The sequence below is a fragment of the Hippoglossus hippoglossus genome, chromosome 20 (genome assembly GCF_009819705.1).
Source record: "Hippoglossus hippoglossus isolate fHipHip1 chromosome 20, fHipHip1.pri, whole genome shotgun sequence".
Classification (NCBI taxonomy): Eukaryota; Metazoa; Chordata; class Actinopteri; order Pleuronectiformes; family Pleuronectidae; genus Hippoglossus; species Hippoglossus hippoglossus.
Genome location: NC_047170.1, coordinates 19807465 through 19826643, shown reverse-complemented (window position 1 = coordinate 19826643; position 19179 = coordinate 19807465). Strand labels below are relative to the sequence as shown.

The 19179-nt window shown below is 45.5% G+C and overlaps 2 protein-coding genes across 4 annotated transcripts in view; one reads left to right on the top strand and one right to left on the bottom strand.

Moving 5' to 3' along the window:
• The first annotated feature begins 73 nt into the window (after positions 1-73).
• ssr1 (signal sequence receptor, alpha) lies at positions 74-15688 on the top strand. 3 transcript variants are annotated; one of them, XR_004612259.1, is made up of 11 exons: positions 104-260; positions 2000-2133; positions 2410-2506; positions 2605-2708; positions 2836-2994; positions 3165-3241; positions 3539-3617; positions 4002-4095; positions 4404-4418; positions 5166-5413; positions 15635-15688. XR_004612259.1 is itself a non-coding variant. In XM_034571755.1 (10 exons), exons 1-10 carry the CDS (start codon positions 194-196, stop codon positions 5231-5233), a joined length of 894 nt encoding a protein of 297 aa, XP_034427646.1. In that variant the 5' UTR covers positions 104-193; the 3' UTR covers positions 5234-6261. The 3 variants fall into 3 exon arrangements, 2 of the variants coding, with proteins under 2 accessions (XP_034427647.1, XP_034427646.1); XM_034571755.1 differs by lacking the exon at positions 15635-15688 and having other exon boundaries at positions 5166-6261; XM_034571756.1 differs by lacking the exons at positions 4404-4418; positions 15635-15688 and having other exon boundaries at positions 74-260; positions 5166-6261.
• LOC117753560 (sodium channel protein type 5 subunit alpha-like) overlaps positions 13149-19179 on the bottom strand; it is an 8521-nt gene continuing 2490 nt past the window's right edge. Inside the window, exons 2-6 of the mRNA XM_034571724.1 lie at positions 18337-18390; positions 17868-18005; positions 16997-17101; positions 16447-16717; positions 13149-15003 (exon numbers count right to left, since the gene is read on the bottom strand). Coding sequence (XP_034427615.1) covers positions 13697-15003; positions 16447-16717; positions 16997-17101; positions 17868-18005; positions 18337-18372 — 1857 coding nt within the window. The 5' untranslated portion in view covers positions 18373-18390 and the 3' untranslated portion in view covers positions 13149-13696. The remainder of the gene's footprint in view (positions 15004-16446; positions 16718-16996; positions 17102-17867; positions 18006-18336; positions 18391-19179) is intronic.

Sequence of the window (19179 nt, the reverse complement as noted above, 5' to 3'; positions counted from 1 at the left end):
ACTCTAGCACCAGATGCTAATGTCGAGCTAATCTCGCGATAAGCACATGGAACCATCGACACGACATCGAACACGGCAGACAGCGCTGGGGACGTGTTTCGCCGGCGGACCAACTGTTTCCGGTCGGTGTGTTTAAAGCGGAAGTGGGTGACGGACACTGAGTGAGAGCTGCCGCTGGTTTCTGCCGCTAAAGATGAAGTTTCTTCCCAAACTGCTGCTGCTCGCGCTGTTAGCCTTCCCGGCTGCGCTGCTCACCAGAGGTAACCCTCAAGCTGCGCTGGAGACAAGGCTCTGGTAGCTAGCTGCCGCTAACGTGCTAGCGCTAGCAGCTAACTAGCTCAGTGAACAGGGCCGGCCTCATTTAGATCTACCTCAATGTAACTGCGTGTGACACGTGGCGCTTCCTCGGCTCGGTGGTAGTTGGTGGTCGCGTCGTGAAGTGAGTTCTGTCCCGTGGAGGTCTCTGTGGGGGGAGTGTTAGCTGCTAGCTGCTAGCTGCAGGGCCGCACTTTGTCCGCCTGCTTACACTGACGTGTCCTTACTGAAGCTAACATGCTAACTGTCTCTGGGCTCTTCCAGCAGAAGGCGTCACTCCCCGGTGACCTCACTTTACATCGACGGACTAAGAACCTTTAATAAACTGGAAAATATCTGTTTTGTTCATTTAGCAGCAACAAGAGTCATTTTAAATCCAGCCTCATGTTAACAGCCTTCTGGTTGGAAGCGTCACGGGAAGTCTGGATTCATTTCCTCATTGTAATTATTATTATTATTATTATTATTATGATAATATAATTTGAGAATGTGGTCACGTGGCTGAAGTCCGATCATCTGCAGCTTCTTCTCTTTAAAGTCGAGACGTTCATGTTCTGTCTGTTCCTCTCACACAGGCTGTAATGGGACTAACTACATGTTCGACGTGATCTGAGCTAACGTGCATTTTCACTATTGTTCCAAACCACTGATTCTGTGTAAAATCCATATGTGGAATTATTAACAAGTAATTTGTATTCCTTTCATTAAAGTCTTATTCTGAAGGAATTCATATTTCCTCTCTTCAGGATGATTTTTCTGATTGTTGCGTGTTGGTCTGGGCTCCAAGTTACGATTTGTCAAATTGTATGAAGATAACCCGCCACACGGAGTTTAGTTTACAACAACGCTCCTGTAGCAGCTACAAGCAGAACTGAACACGTGTCTGCGGTTTTCAAATCTACATTTGAAGAGATACCTGAACCTCATCTTCTGTCCCCTGATGAATGAAGGCCAGCGACTCCCAAAGGCCACGATGACTTTGACAACCTTCGAATCGCTTCAGCAGAAGTTCGGAAACAGTGCCGGCCTCGTTTTAGTGGAAGAACTCCGGGGCTTTAGGCTGGATGAGCACAAGCTGCGATGTTTGGAGACGATGGCGTAGACGGTCACGACCGCTGATTAGGACTTTTCTGCCAGGACGTAGCCTTTGCTGATTCGTCAGGCTCCTGTCACATGACCTCTGTCCAGTAGAAAACCTCCAGCCTCAGCTCCCAGAGTCGAACACAACATGGAGAATCAGTTACTGACCCTGTTGGGTTGGCTAACAGCTGTTCAGTCCTGTATTTTACAAAGGTACAGCTGTTTATATGTGGGGGAGACCAGATGTGATTTGGACCATCTGTTCACACTGGCACGTGCATGTGAGTGGTCATGTGATTTCAGTTTTCGTGCGTGTTAGAATGGACGTTGATTAAAACTGATACTGAGCTTTAACGCTGGTGTGGACAGAAATCGTGTCAGTTTGAAACCGTCGCCTTTCGGATGCAGGCTGAGCCTTGCAGTCATTTGAGAACTTCTCCCTGCCTTGCTCGGTGGTTCTTGTTTTGTGGCTGAAGCAGGGAGCTGCAGGGGTTTGGATTGGCAGACGTTTGTACCTGTTGTTGTTTCTGATGTGGTTGAAAAACACTGAACAGCTCTTCACCCAATTCACTGAGAGTAAAAGGTTGTTTTGATGACGCGTCAGGGCCGGTGGTGAGTGCTCAGGATCTGACTGAAGATGAGGAGGCTGAGGCCGTGGAGGAAGATGTTGTGGATGATGTGACGGCTGAAGACGAGGACGATGAAGCGGAGGTGGAAGATGATGATAATGTAGAGTTGGTGAGTGACTGACTGCATCAAGGTCAAAATATCACACAAACAAAACAGTTGGACAGAATGTTATTCACACACAAAGATAATGGATGATTTAAAATGGTCTTTCTATTTTCTACAGTGACATGTTTATAATCTAGAATGTCAACGTGTGGATGGACTCATCTGTTGATGATGAAACTAATCATTAAATACAATTAAAATTTTACACAAGCTTAGATTCGACATGAAGTTATTAGTTAATACTCAGGGAAACTAAACCTGCTGAGTGTGTTTGTGTAGACGGAAGAAAAAGAAGAGGAAGAGGAGGAAGCGTTGGTTGGAGAGGTGAAGGCTTCCCCCAACGCTGATACCACCATCCTGTTTGTCAAAGGAGATGGTATATCACTTTTTTCTCTCATTCATAATTTCTACATTTACTCTGAGGCTGCATCGCTGTGAAAACCCTGTCTGACCCGTGTCCTGGTTTCCCTCCAGACTTCCCAGCCAACAACATCGTTAAGTTCCTGCTTGGCTTCACCAACAAGGGACCAGAGGAATTCGTGGTGGAGTCACTGGACGCTTCTTTCCGTTACCCACAGGTACGGATATCAGGGCCCGCTCCTCCTGCAGCCACCTGCCGCTGCTCAGCTCCAACCACCACAAATAACCACAGCTTGGGTTCATGGTCCCTGGACAGTCTAACGTGGTTCTGTTTGTCTCGGTCAGGATTACCAGTTCTACATCCAGAACTTCACCGCTCTGCAGCTCGGCACCGTGGTTCCTGCGAGCAAACAGGCCACGTTCGAGTACTCCTTCATCCCCGCTGAGCCAATGGGGGGGCGGCCATTCGGACTCGTCATCAACCTCAACTACAAGGACGGCAGTGTAAGGAGTTTGGGCATTGGACGGTTTACTGATCCCAGATCTCTCCATGCTCTTCAACAACGTTTAACCTTCTGACCTCTGACCTTTGCTTCTTCCTCCATCGTCTCCATGTTGATCCTTTCTTGTGTCCTGATTTTCCTTCTCTTCTGTCTTTGTCTTCTGCTCTGCAGGGAAACATTTTCCAGGATGCAGTGTTCAACCAGACGGTCACTATCACTGAGAGAGAAGACGGACTGGACGGGGAGACGTATGTCCTTGTTCTGCTTGTCTGCTCATTTATTTCTGTGTTATGTCTCTGCGCTGGTGACACCTAGTGGCCAGAGGCATTATGTTTTCATGTTGTCATGTGAACGTGATAGCTCAAGAACGCCTTGAAGGAATTTCTTTAAATTCAGATCCGGATGAACTTGATTATATTTTGAGGTCAAGGGTCACAGTGACCTCATGAGTATGAGATGAAACTGCACTGTTTGGTGGGGGTGTGGTATTTCTAGGTTCCTTTTCCTCTTCGTACTCGCCCTGTTCTTGTCTCCTTCATGTTCAGGATCTTCATGTACGTCTTCCTGTCGGGCCTCGGGCTGCTGGTCATCGTCGGCCTTCACCAGCTGATGGAGTCTCGAAAGGTGCAACATCACGTTTATTATCTCTGGGGGAAAAGTCATTAAGCCTCTGAAACTATCAAGTGACCAATCAGTGCATTTGTTAAATTTGATTTATTTTCATTGACGTCTTTCTTGTTTAACTTTTCTGGACATCTCTAAAGATGAAATACCTGCATGTTCGTACATTAACAGAGGAAATGATCCAGAAGAAGTTATTAATTTAAAGGCTCAGTTTCAGATTACCAACCAATCATGTGCATGTTGAAGTCAAATCTCTTGATGAAGTGAAAGGTGATTTAAAATAAGTGTTAAAAATGTACTTTACACTCTGTTGTCATGACAACAGGAAAACTTTGCGTTTGTCATATTTGAAGAAACACTGAAGTTGTGTGTTTGTTTGTGCAGAGGAGGCGTCCAGCTCCAAAGGTGGAGATGGGAACCTCGAGCCACAGCGACGTTGATCTGAGCTGGATCCCTCAGGAAACACTCAACCAGATCAGTACGTACACTTCACTCATTTCCAAACGTTCTCCATGTCCTTCGATGTTTCCTCGCTGGGTCAGCTGACGTCTCTGTTGTCTTCCTGCTTCACCTGTTTCTCAGTGAACTTTAACCTTCACCTGTTTCTCAGTGAACTTTAACCTTCACCTGTTTCTCAGTGAACTTTAACCTTCACCTGTTTCTCAGTGAACTTTAACCTTCACCTGTTTCTCAGTGAACTTTAACCTTCACCTGTGCACGACAATCACTCACCTTCTCTCTCTCTCTCTCCTTCTTCCTCGCTGTCACGCTTCCCTGCGTCTTCAGTGCAGAGTCGCAGAGGTGAGGTCTGCTTCATGTCGTGTGTCTGGACTCTTAACTTTCTAGTCTTATTTAAATGTTTCTTCTCAGATGAATGGTGGAGTGGGGGGGGGGGTGTAGCTCATGTTCCTGAACAATCAAAGCACTCAGTGTCATAATTAAACCATGTTTGGTCAAATGAAGTATTGTCACATGGAGAAATTTTATTAACAACAGCACAAGTTCTACATTTCGGTTTTTGAAACTTAATCCAGGAGCCTGTATGAAAACTGAAACCTTGTTTTCCTCATTATTCATCAGTTAAAACCAACATTCTCTCAATGAGCAAAACTTATTCTATTAATCATAATGATTAAGGTTTTATACGACATTAAAGTGGAGCTTCAGCTGCACCAATAAATCTCTTTTCTTAATCACAATTCTCTTTTTGGACTAAACTGTCAAACACAGACTGTAAATAGAGATGGACGACATCTGGGTCGCCCCCTGGTGGCTGGCTGCAGTGTAGCTCATAAACCCCACCTCCTCCATGTTAGTAGAGGCAACTTCTTTAATCTCGTCATGAACACAAATGACGTAGGTGTTTATCTGCATATAGAGCAGGAAGTGAGATCTGATCATAGGGTCAGGATGATTTGAATGTCAGGTGTGAACAGACGAACGTGAGATCAGATCTCTCAGGACAGACGTTAAGAGCAGGTGTGAACGAGGCCTGAAGTTTGTCTGTTGGTTAAAAACCATCCATCACACTGTTTTCTCTCCTCCCAGACAAAGCGTCTCCGAGACGATCTCCTCGCAAAAGGAACCAGAAACGCTCGGCCGGCTCCGACGAGTGACGGGCGCCTGGCACCGCGGCGACCACACTTCACCCGCCCCTCTGAGTGAGAGCAGGAGCGGGGGGGGGGGGGGTGGCTGCGAGCGCCACGTCAAGCGCACTCTGTCCGCTCTACTGAGAAACTTTGACCAGTGCCAAGCTCAGCGATGGCTGGCTCTATTTTCAGCTTGAGAACTGTTGAGTACACACACACTGCACTGCCCTGTTTGTTTAAGTTGTGTTTGGTGAAGCCGTCACACGAGGGAGAGAAGTGGGAGGTTCGTTGTGTTTCTGAGGCACGACAACGTTTCTCTCTGACGGGTCAATAACTGCTGATGTCGTCGTTGTCCTTTCTGTTTGTTTTTTTTACTGTGTTTGGTTCATTGGGCTGAAAAGAATTATCGGATAAATGGATCTACACGAAACGAATCTGCGTTAATCTTTGTCCGTTTTCTAGAAGAAACATCAAATGATGAATCGTCAGCTTTTTGAAGCATTGATGGAAAACGTCAACTCTTTTCTACGTTTTGTAGAAACGATGAACGGACGCTGTATTTGGCAGATTCGTTCATGAGTAGATTCAGTCCCACTCCGGTGTGTGATGGAGCCGCCATGACGGCTTTTCTTTTGCAGTTTGTTTGTTTTTCGGTGTCGTTTTTGCGTTAGAATCCATCTTTTTGTTTTTGTGGCGTGTCCGCTCTGCTCCATCTGCTCCATCCCTCCTCCCCCTGCTCGTTTCACTGCTCAGATCCGGAGGGAAGATTCACACAGCACCTGACGCTCGCTCTCTAAACGACGGCCGCTGACACTTTAAAACAGAAGCAGGGTCCAGATCTTCCTGTGGACGTTTCAAACCCTTTGTGCAAACAACAGGGATGGGTTTGGATTTGGAGACGAAACTAAAAGACGGTTCAAACTAAGAAAAAGTCAAGTGAACATAGAAGTTTGAAAGAACAACTCATGAAATGAAGTCAAACAATTTCCTTTCTCCATTGAATCGTAAAAACCCCTAAAGCACTGGTGTAAACACTGATGGACGCGGACGCAAAATTATCGAGCTAATTTATTTGTGTGACAGATTGGGCTTAACTGGGAGGGTGGGTTTCTGTACTGTATTTCTGTTTTACCACTAGGGGGCGTCACGGGCTCTGCAGCGTTTGAATGTTGGTCGACTGAAACTTCTGTGAGTCGTTGACCTCAGAGTTTGGATTTAAACACGTGGTTCAAACGTGAACACGCTGCCGACGCAGAGCAGGTCGGGGGTTTCCTGTCTCTACGACGACGGGGTCGAACATTCATAGACACAAGCTTCTACTTTTATTTGCTTTTAAACGTGCAGGAGAATAAACTGATGATTTGCTGTAGATCCGCTGCCTCCGTGTGTTTTTAATTCTCCTTCAGTTCTGTCTCAATATTTACTGATGAAAAACAAATGAAAGTACATTAGCTGCAAATGGAGTCAAAGTTAAATTTAGACGTTACAAGTCAGAAAATGACAATACATTTCAATAGAACATGTCAGTGCAACTCACACCTTCACAGGTTCAATCAAGCTGCAGCGAATCACACGCTCACAAATATCAGTCCGCTGAAAATGGATTCTTCTTTTCATCACGATCCTCGAATTGTTGAGTCAGGGAGGTGAGGGTGGGGGAGGAGTCAGGGAGGAGTCAGGGAGGTGAGGGTGTCCCCTCTCTTGCAGTGCCTGTTTTCTCCAGCAGGAGGCAGTAGGACTCCAGACTGATTTTAAAACTCATTTCCTTCCTCATGTCTCCTATTCCCCTCTCTTTCCTCTTCCCCTCTCCTTCCTCATGTCTCCTATTCCCCTCTCTCCTTTCTCTTGTCCCCTCTCTCCTTCCTCCTCTTCCCCTCTCTTTCCTCATGTCTCCTCTTCCCCTCTCCTTCCTCCTGTCTCCTCTTCCCCTCTCTTTCCTCTTCCCCTCTCCTTCCTCATGTCTCCTATTCCCCTCTCTCCTTTCTCTTGTCCCCTCTCTCCTTCCTCCTCTTCCCCTCTCTCCTTCCTCCTGTCTCTTCCCCTCTCTCTTGCAGTGCCTGTTTTCTCCAGCTGGAGGCAGTAGGACTCCAGACTGATTTTAAAACTCATTTCCTTCCTCATGTCTCCTCTTCCCCTCTCTCCTTCCTCCTACTCTCCTCTCCTTCCTCCTCTTCCCCTCTCTCCTTCCTCCTACTCTCCTCTCCTTCCTCCTCCTCTCCTCTCTCCTTCCTCCTCTTCCCCTCTCTCCTTTCTCTTGTCCCCTCTCTCCTTCCTCCTCTTCCCCTCTCTCCTTCCTCATGTCTTCTCTTCCCCTCTCTCCTTCCTCCTACTCTCCTCTCCTCTCTCCTTCCTCCTCTTCCCCTCTCTCCTTCCTCCTACTCTCCTCTCCTTCCTCCTCCTCTCCTCTCTCCTTCCTCCTCTTCCCCTCTCTCCTTTCTCTTGTCCCCTCTCTCCTTCCTCCTCTTCCCCTCTCTCCTTCCTCATGTCTTCTCTTCCCCTCTCTCCTTCCTCCTACTCTCCTCTCCTTCCTCCTCTTCCCCTCTCTCCTTCCTCCTACTCTCCTCTCCTTCCTCCTCCTCTCCTCTCTCCTTCCTCCTCTTCCCCTCTCTCCTTTCTCTTGTCCCCTCTCTCCTTCCTCCTCTTCCCCTCTCTCCTTCCTCATGTCTTCTCTTCCCCTCTCTCCTTCCTCCTACTCTCCTCTCCTCTCTCCTTCCTCCTCTTCCCCTCTCTCCTTCCTCCTACTCTCCTCTCCTTCCTCCTCCTCTCCTCTCTCCTTCCTCCTCTTCCCCTCTCTCCTTTCTCTTGTCCCCTCTCTCCTTCCTCCTCTTCCCCTCTCTCCTTCCTCATGTCTTCTCTTCCCCTCTCTCCTTCCTCCTACTCTCCTCTCCTTCCTCCTCTTCCCCTCTCTCCTTCCTCCTACTCTCCTCTCCTTCCTCCTCCTCTCCTCTCTCCTTCCTCCTCTTCCCCTCTCTCCTTTCTCTTGTCCCCTCTCTCCTTCCTCCTCTTCCCCTCTCTCCTTCCTCATGTCTTCTCTTCCCCTCTCTCCTTCCTCCTACTCTCCTCTCCTCTCTCCTTCCTCCTCCCCTCCTCTCTCCTTCCTCATGTCTTCTCTCTCTCTCCCTCTAATATTCTGTTTTAAAGACATAAATATATATGTAGACACAGAAACTTCAAAATAAAACCAACACTTTAGATTCAGTATTAAATTTGTTCTGGTTTATTACAGGAGGCTTTTTTTCTTTTATATACAGAGACATGAATTTGCAAAATACTAAAGTATTTCAACTCAAAGTACTAAAAAGTGTGTATATATATTTAAATTATTGTCTCTAAAACACGGGGGGGGGGGTCACTGAGGCACAGCTTCGCCTCCTTTACACCGAGGTTTCACTGAGGTCGGAGGAAAACCTCGTAACTTTCTCACTTATTGATATTTTCATGTGGAAACATTACAAGTGTAATGTTCAGTTGTTGAATTTGTTCAGGGCACTACTGTAAAAGAATCTCCCACTTCCTGTCTGTCTTTATGTTCCTGACTCTTTCAAAGTAAAATCTCTGACGTGGATCCACTCACATTAACACTGCTCGTATAAATAAACCTCATCTCCAAAACTGTGATTTTTACCTCTTCCATCTTGACGTGTTAGTGATGAACTCTCAGCCGCCTCCGTTACAAACCTTTTCTAAAATTTGGCAGAAATAATCAGGAAGGGAAATATTCAGCCTCTCGTCTCCTCCTCACCTGAATAAAGGCAACTATCTGGAGATATGAGGTTTCTGTGGAACTGATATGAAGCCGGAGACCCGGCGGAACCACTTTGACAATCGTTGTGAAACCAGTTGCGGTGTAAACGGGGCGACGGTGGTTGAAGCAGTGAGAGGACGCCTGGAAAAACCAAATCCATGAAATGACTCGGCTGGTTCTGTAAAGAAGATACAGCATCACTCACCGCCTGTTTACATAAGTGTTGTATTGCATTTCACACAGTCAATAGTAACAACAGTAACAATAATGAACAATGAAACCACTCGTTTCCTGTGCATGTCCTCCGTGTCGGTACCTACAAGTTTGTCCTTTTGCTTTGAAGGTGACGAAGCAGCTTTTGGTTTAGAAACTGGGAAAAGGCGACAAAAAGGAGCAGAGATTCTGAGCGTCGCCCTCGGGCCACGTCACTGACCCGCACGGCGCCGTCTTGAGTTTCCTTTTCCCGCCCGGACACAGAACTCGGGCTTCAGTTTGCTGCTGTGATGTGACGCAGTCGATATGCAGCTGAAGTTTTTGTGCTCAGTGAAACCAAAGGTCCAGATTCACCGAAGTTCAACACAAAACCGTTGTCGGATGTTAAATGTCGAGCAGCGATGAACCTTTCATTCCAAACCAGGAACAGTTCGATCACAGAATGAGTGAATTGCTCCAACCAGACGTTCGATGCCGGGTTTTCCTTCTCGGAGCTGTGGAAACATTCTGACGTTTGAATTAATACACAAATCATAGACTCTAGTACCACTTCAGAAAAGGCAGCACAATGCTATTGAATTAAATTTCTCATATTGAAACTGAGGAGGTCAATTTATTTTCCTGAATGATGCAGATTTGCATCTTGACTTTATGAACCAGCCCAGTTTTCTGATTTGGTCGTTTTGAACGTTTTCCTGCAGAATTTCGTGAATCTGAACCTTTCTGACGTTTCCTCGTGTCATCGGCCAATCAGCTCTCGGTGCTGAGCCTCAGCGGTGACAGAGGGGGGAGATGAGAGACCGTGGACCTCGTTCATTATCAAAAACACTTAATCAGTCAATCAACCAGTCAGTCAAAGTGAGAGCATGGCTTGGAGTGTTGGGTTCATGTGTAGCAGGCACACTCTGGGTCTATTGCTACTGAAAACAGCCCTTCAGCACAACTGCAACCTGAAAACGCCTCCGCAGAGTTCAGCAGTGTCTTAAGTATTTACCTACATGGTTTATTATTCTCAATAGAATCTAGTAGAAACAGAGTCCAGAACAGTAAAATTCTTCTTTTTTGTCTTTTTCCTTTTTCATATTAGTCTAATAAAGCGTTTAGTAAAGATCCCCCGGGTGACCACGACGACGGAGAGAGAGAGAGAGAGAGAGAGAGAGGTTGTTGGAAATATTGATATCGACCAAACAAACGCTGTACACACACTTTGACACTTGAATAAAAACACGCTGCTTCGCGTCAGCTTCACGTCGGTGTGTTCGTCTGTAAATCCACAGGAACACTGTCGGTGCTGCATCAGGGAAACAAGGACTCTTCAAATCATTCAGGTGTTATTGTGCATTTCAGGTATTTTCCTCAGTTCAGCCACAGATTCATACAGTGAGAAAAAGCTTCTGTGAAGTCGAGCGTTCTCTAAGAATTCACTTAAAAGGTGTCGGCAAACCGTTATTGCTTGACGCGGTTTGGTCTTTTTTGTTTCTCTGTGCAAAATAGATAAAGAGTCGTGTCGCTCGGCCTCCGCTGTCCGCGGGGGGTCGGGGGGGAGCCTCTCATGAAATCAAAATCTGAGATCAAATAAAGCAATCGACCAGAAAAACGAAATCATCCAATGAATAAATAAATAAATAAATAAATAAATATACATAAATAAAGCTGTGATGTGATTTGAAGAGTTTCTTTTCAATCTCAAGATTTTTTGGGGTAAAATAAAATACCTTTGAGTTTTTTTTAAAAAAATCGATCCATTGAGGGAATCAATTTATTTTCTATCTTTTGAACTTTGCACCAGAAAAGTAACTTTGGTCAAATTGTTCCAAACCGTCAGTTTCACTTCTCAGTTAAGAAACTAAACAGGAATCACTGCTTCAGAATTTATTACTTTGATTTCAAACGAAACTCTTCATCTCATTTAGTGAGAACAGGAAGTGAAGAAGCTTTGAGCATCGTCGTGTCCTGGGAACAACCGGCTCCGCTGCAGACGCTTGTTCAGGATTTCAAGCTGTTGTCACGAGGATTAAGTTTACAGTGTAAATGTCTGGTTAAGTAAATATGTTTCTCATCGTCGACAAAGCAAATGAAAAGACACAAGCAACAAAAAGGATGAAACCCTCGGAGACTCGTCCCCTCACTTCCTCCAGTTTGTTGGATTTGATCTGTTTTACGTTGCTTTTGTTGAAGTTACAGAAATAAACAGCTTCGTCAATTCAGAGGTGAATAATCTCAAATGTTCTTCAGCGATAAACAAACGAGTCTGAGCTGAGAAATAAGAACCGGAGACAGTAGAACCGAGCCCTCGTCTCTGCTGCCATCTTGTGTCTAACGTGGGTTTTTATCCAGGACACTGATCGTAGCTCAAACACGAACGATGAGTGAGAACTTTCCGCAAAACTAAACGGGGCTGAAATCGTGACGCTCGTGCTGAGGTGATTGTCGCGCTCTGGTCGTGGTCGATCGACCACACCAAGAATTTCACAATCCAATGTGGGCGGAGCCAAACTCGGACCAGACGGAGAGTCGGCGTTGGGTGATTTGTCGTGAATACGGTGACGTCACCGCTGCTAACAGACTCGTGAGCGGTGACGACACACACAGTCCGACACTTTTCTCTGATGTTGTGCACTTTAACTTATTTTCTGACTTTATGTCGTTTGCATCTTCGCTTTTAACTGGATGAAACACTATTTTTCCTACTTTGAAGTAAACAACATGTAGCTGCAGATTAACGCCTTCAGATTATTAAGATATGAAAGTCGTTCAATTGATAAATGGGTCATTTGTTCTTTGATAAAGGTAAATTATTTCAGTTTGGATTTAGACAAAAGACTAAAGTCTTGATTAAGTCTTTTTAATTCTGAAAGAGTTTTTTAAAAATGTACTAATGAGTGTTTTACGGCCACGAGGAAGAAAACAAATTCATAATTTTATGAGACTTAAATCATAATTTTACAAGAAAATAAAGTCAGAAATTTACAACAATTGAGTCATAATTTTACGAGAAAAAAGTTATAATTTTCTTAGAATTAAGTCGTAGTATTTGCAAAACTAAAGCTGTAATTTTATGTAATTTTTACGAGGCTAAAGTTGGAGCTTTATAATATTTATGTCAGAATCTAATGAGGATGAAGCGTAACTATGAGAGAACAAAGTTGAATATTTTATAATAAAGTCATAATTTAATGAGGACTGAAGTGTATCCTCCACATTCTTCACTTTAACGCAGGCGAGAGGCTGATTTTCTGATATTGTCCTTTTAAAATATCATTTTCAACTTCTTCTCGTATGATTAAAATATTTAGTTCTTGTAACAAATGAATTCTCGATGACTAAGATTTATTTTCTTCAACATGGACCAAACACGACGTCTCACTGATGTGATTTAAATCAGCGTAGAAACGCAGCAAACGTACGAGTCGTCGGTTCAGGTTTGTTCGTGAAGCAAACGGAAGTTGGACTCGTGCTTTTAAATCTGGACTTTTGGACAAATCACCCATTGGTCACAGCGCCGAGGACGACGTTCACCACCGGTACGATCACATGCTGCAAGAGTCCGGGACTAAATCTCATTGTGCACGTTCAGATTTTTGGTGTTATCGCAAACGTTTTCAGAAGAGAAAAATAAAAACCTCCCGCGCTCTTCTTCGATGTGACGTTATCCAGATGTGTTAAAGTGAAGTTAAAAAAAAACTGATGAAGTTGCTTCTCAGGTTCTTGAGATTTTTCTCCTTCTCTTCTCTCGTCTATTACAACGTTGTAGTTCAGTCACTCTTTCGTAGCCAGCGCCGCTCCGAAGTCAAAAGAGGGAGACTGCGTATTTTGTTCTTCAACTTACTCTAAAAAATATAAAAAATAGTAATAATCGTACCGCTATTAAAAGACTGGTAACATCAACAAAGTTATACTTTTACTACCAAAACATTTTTAAAATCACGTTCACTGTTTCCCGTCCTCTCTCGAGTGTCAGTCCGTCAGAACGCCGCTGACCGTTACCGTGAGGGGAAACTTCCCCAGGAACGGCGTCGCTCTTACAGCCCGGCTAACTCTGAGCACATTGATCATCTGTGGGAAGGCACAACCCCCCCAGGCCAATAAATGATGGATACATCTGTGATATAGTTGCTCTGACCCCTGTAGCTGAGGTCAAAGGTCAGTCAATGTCCTGAAAACACGAGAGACCCAAAAGGTCAAAGGGATCCAGAGGTGGTTCTTCTCTCCACTTCTGTCTTTCACTCCAACAAAGGCGAACTGGACTGGTTTCCTTCTCTGCCTCTGCAGTTTGTCTGTTTCCCTGCGAAGAAACTCGCTGTCGAGTCCAGGAATCTTCGCAGGGAACAGGAAATAACATTAAAGGTAGTAAATATTCCACGTTGTTTTCCCTTTCCCTCGGCGCCTCCTGCGGCTCCTCGCTCATAGCTCCCATGTGGTGCCTCTTCAGCGTTCCCCAGCTATGGTACATTCAGCAAACAACAGAACCAACAGGCTTAACCCAACGAGAAAATCCTTGTCTGTTAAATGCTTTGCTTCTTCGGTTCCAGCTACGGAACCGTTTCCTGCCGCTGGTCTGGGTCGACCGCAGATGACGACTGTTCGCTGGGTTCACTGCCTGCAGTGTCAACAACAACGATTCCTGTGTTGACAACAAGCGGATGAAATATTTCGGACGTGGCTCGCGTCACGCTGTCGTAAGACGGCGGAGATGAGGTGGAGGAAATCGTCTCGGATTGCTCTATCCCTAACAAACTCGAGCCGTAGTTTTCCCTCATCATGGCGGCGATCAGCCCTTCTTTCTCAGGTGCGTCTTCCCCAAATATTCCCTCGCCACCTTCTTCACAGACGACTCCTGCATGTCGAGGTGTTGTGATCTGACGATACAAGTAGGAGGCGGCCTTCATCTGCCGCCTCACCAAGTGTCTGCGATAGCACCTCTGGATCACTGTGGCGGAGACGTCTTCCTGTTTCCGCCTCAGAGTTGTTGTGATTGGCTCATAGGAGATCTTGGAAGGGTTGGCCATCATGAACTTCTCCTCCATCTGCTGCTTGAGGGCGTCCATCTCGCCCGACTCCCCCAGGACTCGCTTGGTGAAGGCGAAGAGGATGTCCAGGCAGTGGATCTTATCCCCACTGACCATGGGTAGGTCCATGGAGATAAGCTTGATCTTGTTGGGTTTGCTGATGCGCAGCGGCTCCGACAGCGAGTCGGCAAAGTCGGACAGTTTGGCGTACTCAATAAACTGTGTCGCCTCTGAGTCAAACTTCTCCCAAACCTCATAGAACATCTCGAAGTCGTCCTCGCTTAGCGGCTCCGTGCTCTCCTCTGTGGCCACGCTGAAGTTCTCCAGGATGATGGCGATGTACATGTTCACCACGATGAGGAAAGAGATGATGATGTAAGTGACGAAGAAGGTGATGCCCACAGACGGGTTCCCACAGTTCCCCTTCACCGTGGTGCCGGTGTGGGGGAGGTGGGGATTGCACTCCTCGGGGGAGTTGTTGAGGATGGGGCTGAGCAGACTGTCCCACCCGGCGGAGGTGGTGATCTGGAACAAGCAGATCATACTGTTCCCAAACGTCTCAAAGTTAAACATGTCATCGATTCCCGACTGCCGCTTCACGTAGGCGAAGTTGGCCATGCCGAAGATGGCGTAGATGAACATGACCAGGAACAAGAGGAGCCCGATGTTGAAAAGAGCAGGAAGAGACATCATGAGGGCGAACAGTAACGTCCGGATGCCTTTGGCACCTCTGATGAGGCGCAGAATACGTCCGATACGGGCCAATCGTATCACTCGGAACAGGGTTGGTGACACAAAGTACTTCTCGATGATGTCAGCGAGCACGATACCTGAAAAACAGACGAAGAGAAAAAGGTTACGAACAGTTCAGATCAGATCTCAGGTCGTTTTCTCACCTGAACATCTGAACCAAGATTCATGTTAGTTCTGGTTTCACGTTGTAATTTAGGGACTAAAGAATTTTGTCTGACATACGTTCGTCCTGTCGTCATCACCAAGTGGGCGGAGTCTACCTATACCTGACTCTGATTGGTCCTGATTAGAAACTATTTACTGCCTTGGTCCCTTTTATCATCTGAAAACGAGAAGCTGAAGATGTTGTCCTCTCTTCCAGGACGTCCTGAGAGTGACATCATGTCAAAGTGTTTATGAGGCAGATCTGCTCTGATTACTGAGCCGTCGAGTCAAACACACACACAGACACACACAGACACACACAGACACACACAGACACACACACCTTCATCTGTCTCCCAGGGTTGAGTTATGGCTGATTGAAGGGATGAGCAGGGGGGAGTTGAGGGAGTCACCATCACATCATACATCAACACGACTGCCGGGGGGGGGGGACCAATCCCTCCCCTCTCACCCGTCACCAAACCTCACCCTTAAAACTGAGTCGTAACAGGAGCCAACACAATGTCCTCACAAACCACGGTTTGTTCAAACAACCACAGAAAGACACACACACACACACACACACACACACACACACACACACACACACACACACACACACACACACACACACACGGACCAGCTGATGTAACGGGTCATTCATGTTTGATTTGTCTCTAGGGAACGCCCTCTGGCAGCTCTGATTGCTGCTGTTACCTTCACCTCCCCCAGACACACACACACAGACACACACACACACACACACACACACACACACACACACACACACACACACACACACACACACACACATTCTTGTCAAGCTAACAGCAGCAGCAAAACAAAATACAAGCACTGATCTCTAAAGTACCTGTTTTGGCTGTTGTGTTGTGTGTGTCTGTGTGTGTGTGTGTGTGTGTGTGTGTGTGTGTGTGTGTGTGTGTGTGTGTGTGTGTGTGTGTGTGTGTGGTACTGTATATGACCATACGGGACCTTGAAGCTGGATAAACATCAAGGCCACACTGATGGTCACTTTGTTGACGGATAACTGTCATGTCAGACTGGACACACACACAGACACACACACACACACACACAGAGACACACACACACACACAGAGACACACACACACACACACACACACACACACACACACACCAAGTCGACCAGTCACACATCTCTGAACATGACCTGATGATTAAGGTTTTTATGAATCTGCTGCTGCTCAGTGTGAAGTTAAATCAGATGAGTTCCTCAGAGTCAAATCATCCTAATCATGTTTATTAGATTTTAAACAATCAATCTAAGTTTGTACGTTTTAAACGGCTGTTTAAGAAGCCGTTGATTTCAGCGGATCAGATCTCAGACAACTCACCGACGATGGAGAGGATGACGACCACAAAGTCGAAGATGTTCCAGCCGACGGTGAAGAAGTAACACCGCAGAGCCACGATCTTGGTGAGGCACTCGGCGGTGAAGACGATGATGAAGGCCAGGTTGACGTTGTTCAGGATGTACTCCATCTGCGGCGACTGCTCGTCCGTCTCCACCATCATGGTGATCATGTTGAAGAGGATCAGCACCATGATGATGATGTCGAACGCCTGCTTCCCCGCCAGGTCGAAGAAGAAGCCCTGCAGCGGGTTCTAGAAAAACAAGTTTCACCTTTTCTACGTGTACATTTAAACATTTAACTCTTTTTTCATCGTCATATTGTTTTTGCGACGCTGGATGTTTCCCATTAACGCAGAATAAGAGCGTTTTTTATTCATCTCAACAGCTGAGGAAATCAGACCTTTATTTTGAAATCTGCTCATGTTAAAGGTAGAACTTTGTGATTATTGTTGTTGAATTATTTTAATTGAGGTAGTTTTCTGTTCATGAAATCAAAATGTCTTTTATTGTGAAGTGCAGTGTGTTGGTACCATCGGTCGGGGGATGGGTTTCTGAGGTTTCTTGGAGCCCAGTTTCTTCATGGCGTTGTAATATTTCTTCTGCTCCTCTGTCATGAAGATGTCCTGTCCTCCTAAGTAAACACACACACTTCACAATTATTCTCATTGTCCTGAAAGACACAAAAAAAGACGTTCTTCTGTCTTAAAATGTCTAAAAACAAATCGACGTGTCGGTTACTTGTGTATTTAAATGATCGCAAATCGCAAAAGGTGAAAGTGACTTTTTATCCAGTTTGAAGTCACATTTATACACTTTTTACATCTTGGTGGTTTTCACTCTGTATTGGAAGCAGATGAAGGATTTTAGTCGTCGTCTGGATCTGAAGTTTTCAGAGAAACAAGCTGAGCAGAAGTTAGCGGCAGCTCAGCCAATCAGAGACGAGTCTTAACATGAAGCTGACGGACTTGAAGACTACAACTCCCATCATCCCACACTGCCCCACCACGTCAACAACTGTTGTTTCACATCTCATCTAAACTTTGTTTTAGCTCTTTAGCTTTATTTATATAGAACCTTTCAAACCAATCAATTAGTGGATTTAAAACCATTGACACAAGTTCAGAAAGAAGAGCGCTTATACATTGTAAAATATTTCAAAGTAAATGATGATAAAACCGTAAAATGTTAATAAAACAGCATAAATAATAAGAAGAAAGAAATGATAAAATACCACCAAAAATAGAGAGAGATATGTAAATGTGTATGTATATTTTCAGATGCTCTGGAAGTTGCTCCATCGTCTCAGAGCGGCTGGAAGCAGCAGAACAAGACTAAACCTCCTCAGGTGTTGAGACAGATTCTGTAAATGTTAGTGAGCTTTGTAACGGCAGCGGGACTCATCTTCCGTTTCTGCTGGTTGAAGTTGTCGATGATGACGCCGATGAAGAGGTTAAGGGTGAAGAAGGAGCCGAAAATGATGAAGATGACGAAGTACAGGTACATGTACAGATTGATTTCTTTGATCGGCTGCTCCTCGACCTGCGAGAAACAAACAAGATCATTAAAAACAAGAAACTCTTTTCATCGCCCCAGACGAGGAGGTTTTGTTTGTCTGACTAAAAACTACTGGACAGATTTTTAATATTTTGTTGAAGGTGAGACTGACGTGTATCTGGATCAATGTGCGGATCCAGACATTTGTTCCTCTTCTTCGTTAACTAACAGATTTTTATTGAACTCGATCTCATTTGAACTTTTGATTTTATTTAATCAAATCCAAACTGGTTCATCTCACGTCTTTGTGGCTTCATGTTTAACGTCGTGTTGAATCTTATTTCATCTGGTGCTAAAAGAATGCAAATGAACTTACGGCTCTGGAATCCACGGCTGCGTACATGATCTCCATCCAGCCTTTGAACGTCGCCTTGAAGGAACAGAAAAACTACTTTACTGCTGAGAACATGTGAAGAGATGTACATACATGACTACATGAACACACACACACACACACACACACACACACACACACACACACACACACACACACAGTAACTGAAGCCTTCGTCTTTCACAGGAAAATGAAAGAAAACGCCTCAGTGTTTCCTCAATGAACGTTCAACACGTCCTTTTTAGGACTTCCTTCCTCAGCGGGGGGGAGGGGACATGAGATGGAGGGAAGAGAGAGAGAGAGAGAGAGAGAGAGAGAGAGAGAGAGAGAGAGAGAGAGAGAGAGAGAGAGAGAGAGAGAGAGAGAGAGACAGAGAGAGAGAGCGAGAGAGAGAGACAGAGAGACAGAGAGAGAGATAGAGAGAGAGAGACAGAGAGAGAGAGAGAGAGACAGAGAGACAGAGAGAGAGAGAGAGAGAGAGAGACAGAGAGAGAGAGAGAGAGAGGGAGAGAGAGAGAGAGAGAGAGAGAGACAGAGAGAGAGACAGAGACAGAGAGAGAGACAGAGAGACAGAGAGAGAGAGAGAGAGAGAGAGAGAGACAGAGAGAGAGAGCGAGAGAGAGAGACAGAGAGAGAGAGAGAGAGACAGAGAGAGAGAGAGAGAGAGAGAGAGAGAGAGAGACAGAGAGAGAGAGAGAGAGAGAGAGAGAGACAGAGAGAGAGAGAGAGAGAGAGAGAGACAGAGAGAGAGACAGAGAGCAGAGAGAGAGAGAGAGAGAGACAGAGAGAGAGACAGAAGAGAGAGAGACAGAGACAGAGAGAGAG

What these genes read in the sequence shown, in the direction of transcription:
- ssr1 (XM_034571755.1), top strand. Translation starts at nt 194, where the DNA reads ATGAAGTTTCTTCCCAAACTGCTGCTGCTCGCGCTGTTAGCCTTCCCG. An exon ending in ATGATGATAATGTAGAGTTG is followed by an intron (nt 2,134 to 2,409) that starts GTGAGTGACTGA and finishes GTGTTTGTGTAG; the next exon opens with ACGGAAGAAAAAGAAGAGGA. An exon ending in CTTCTTTCCGTTACCCACAG is followed by an intron (nt 2,709 to 2,835) that starts GTACGGATATCA and finishes TGTCTCGGTCAG; the next exon opens with GATTACCAGTTCTACATCCA.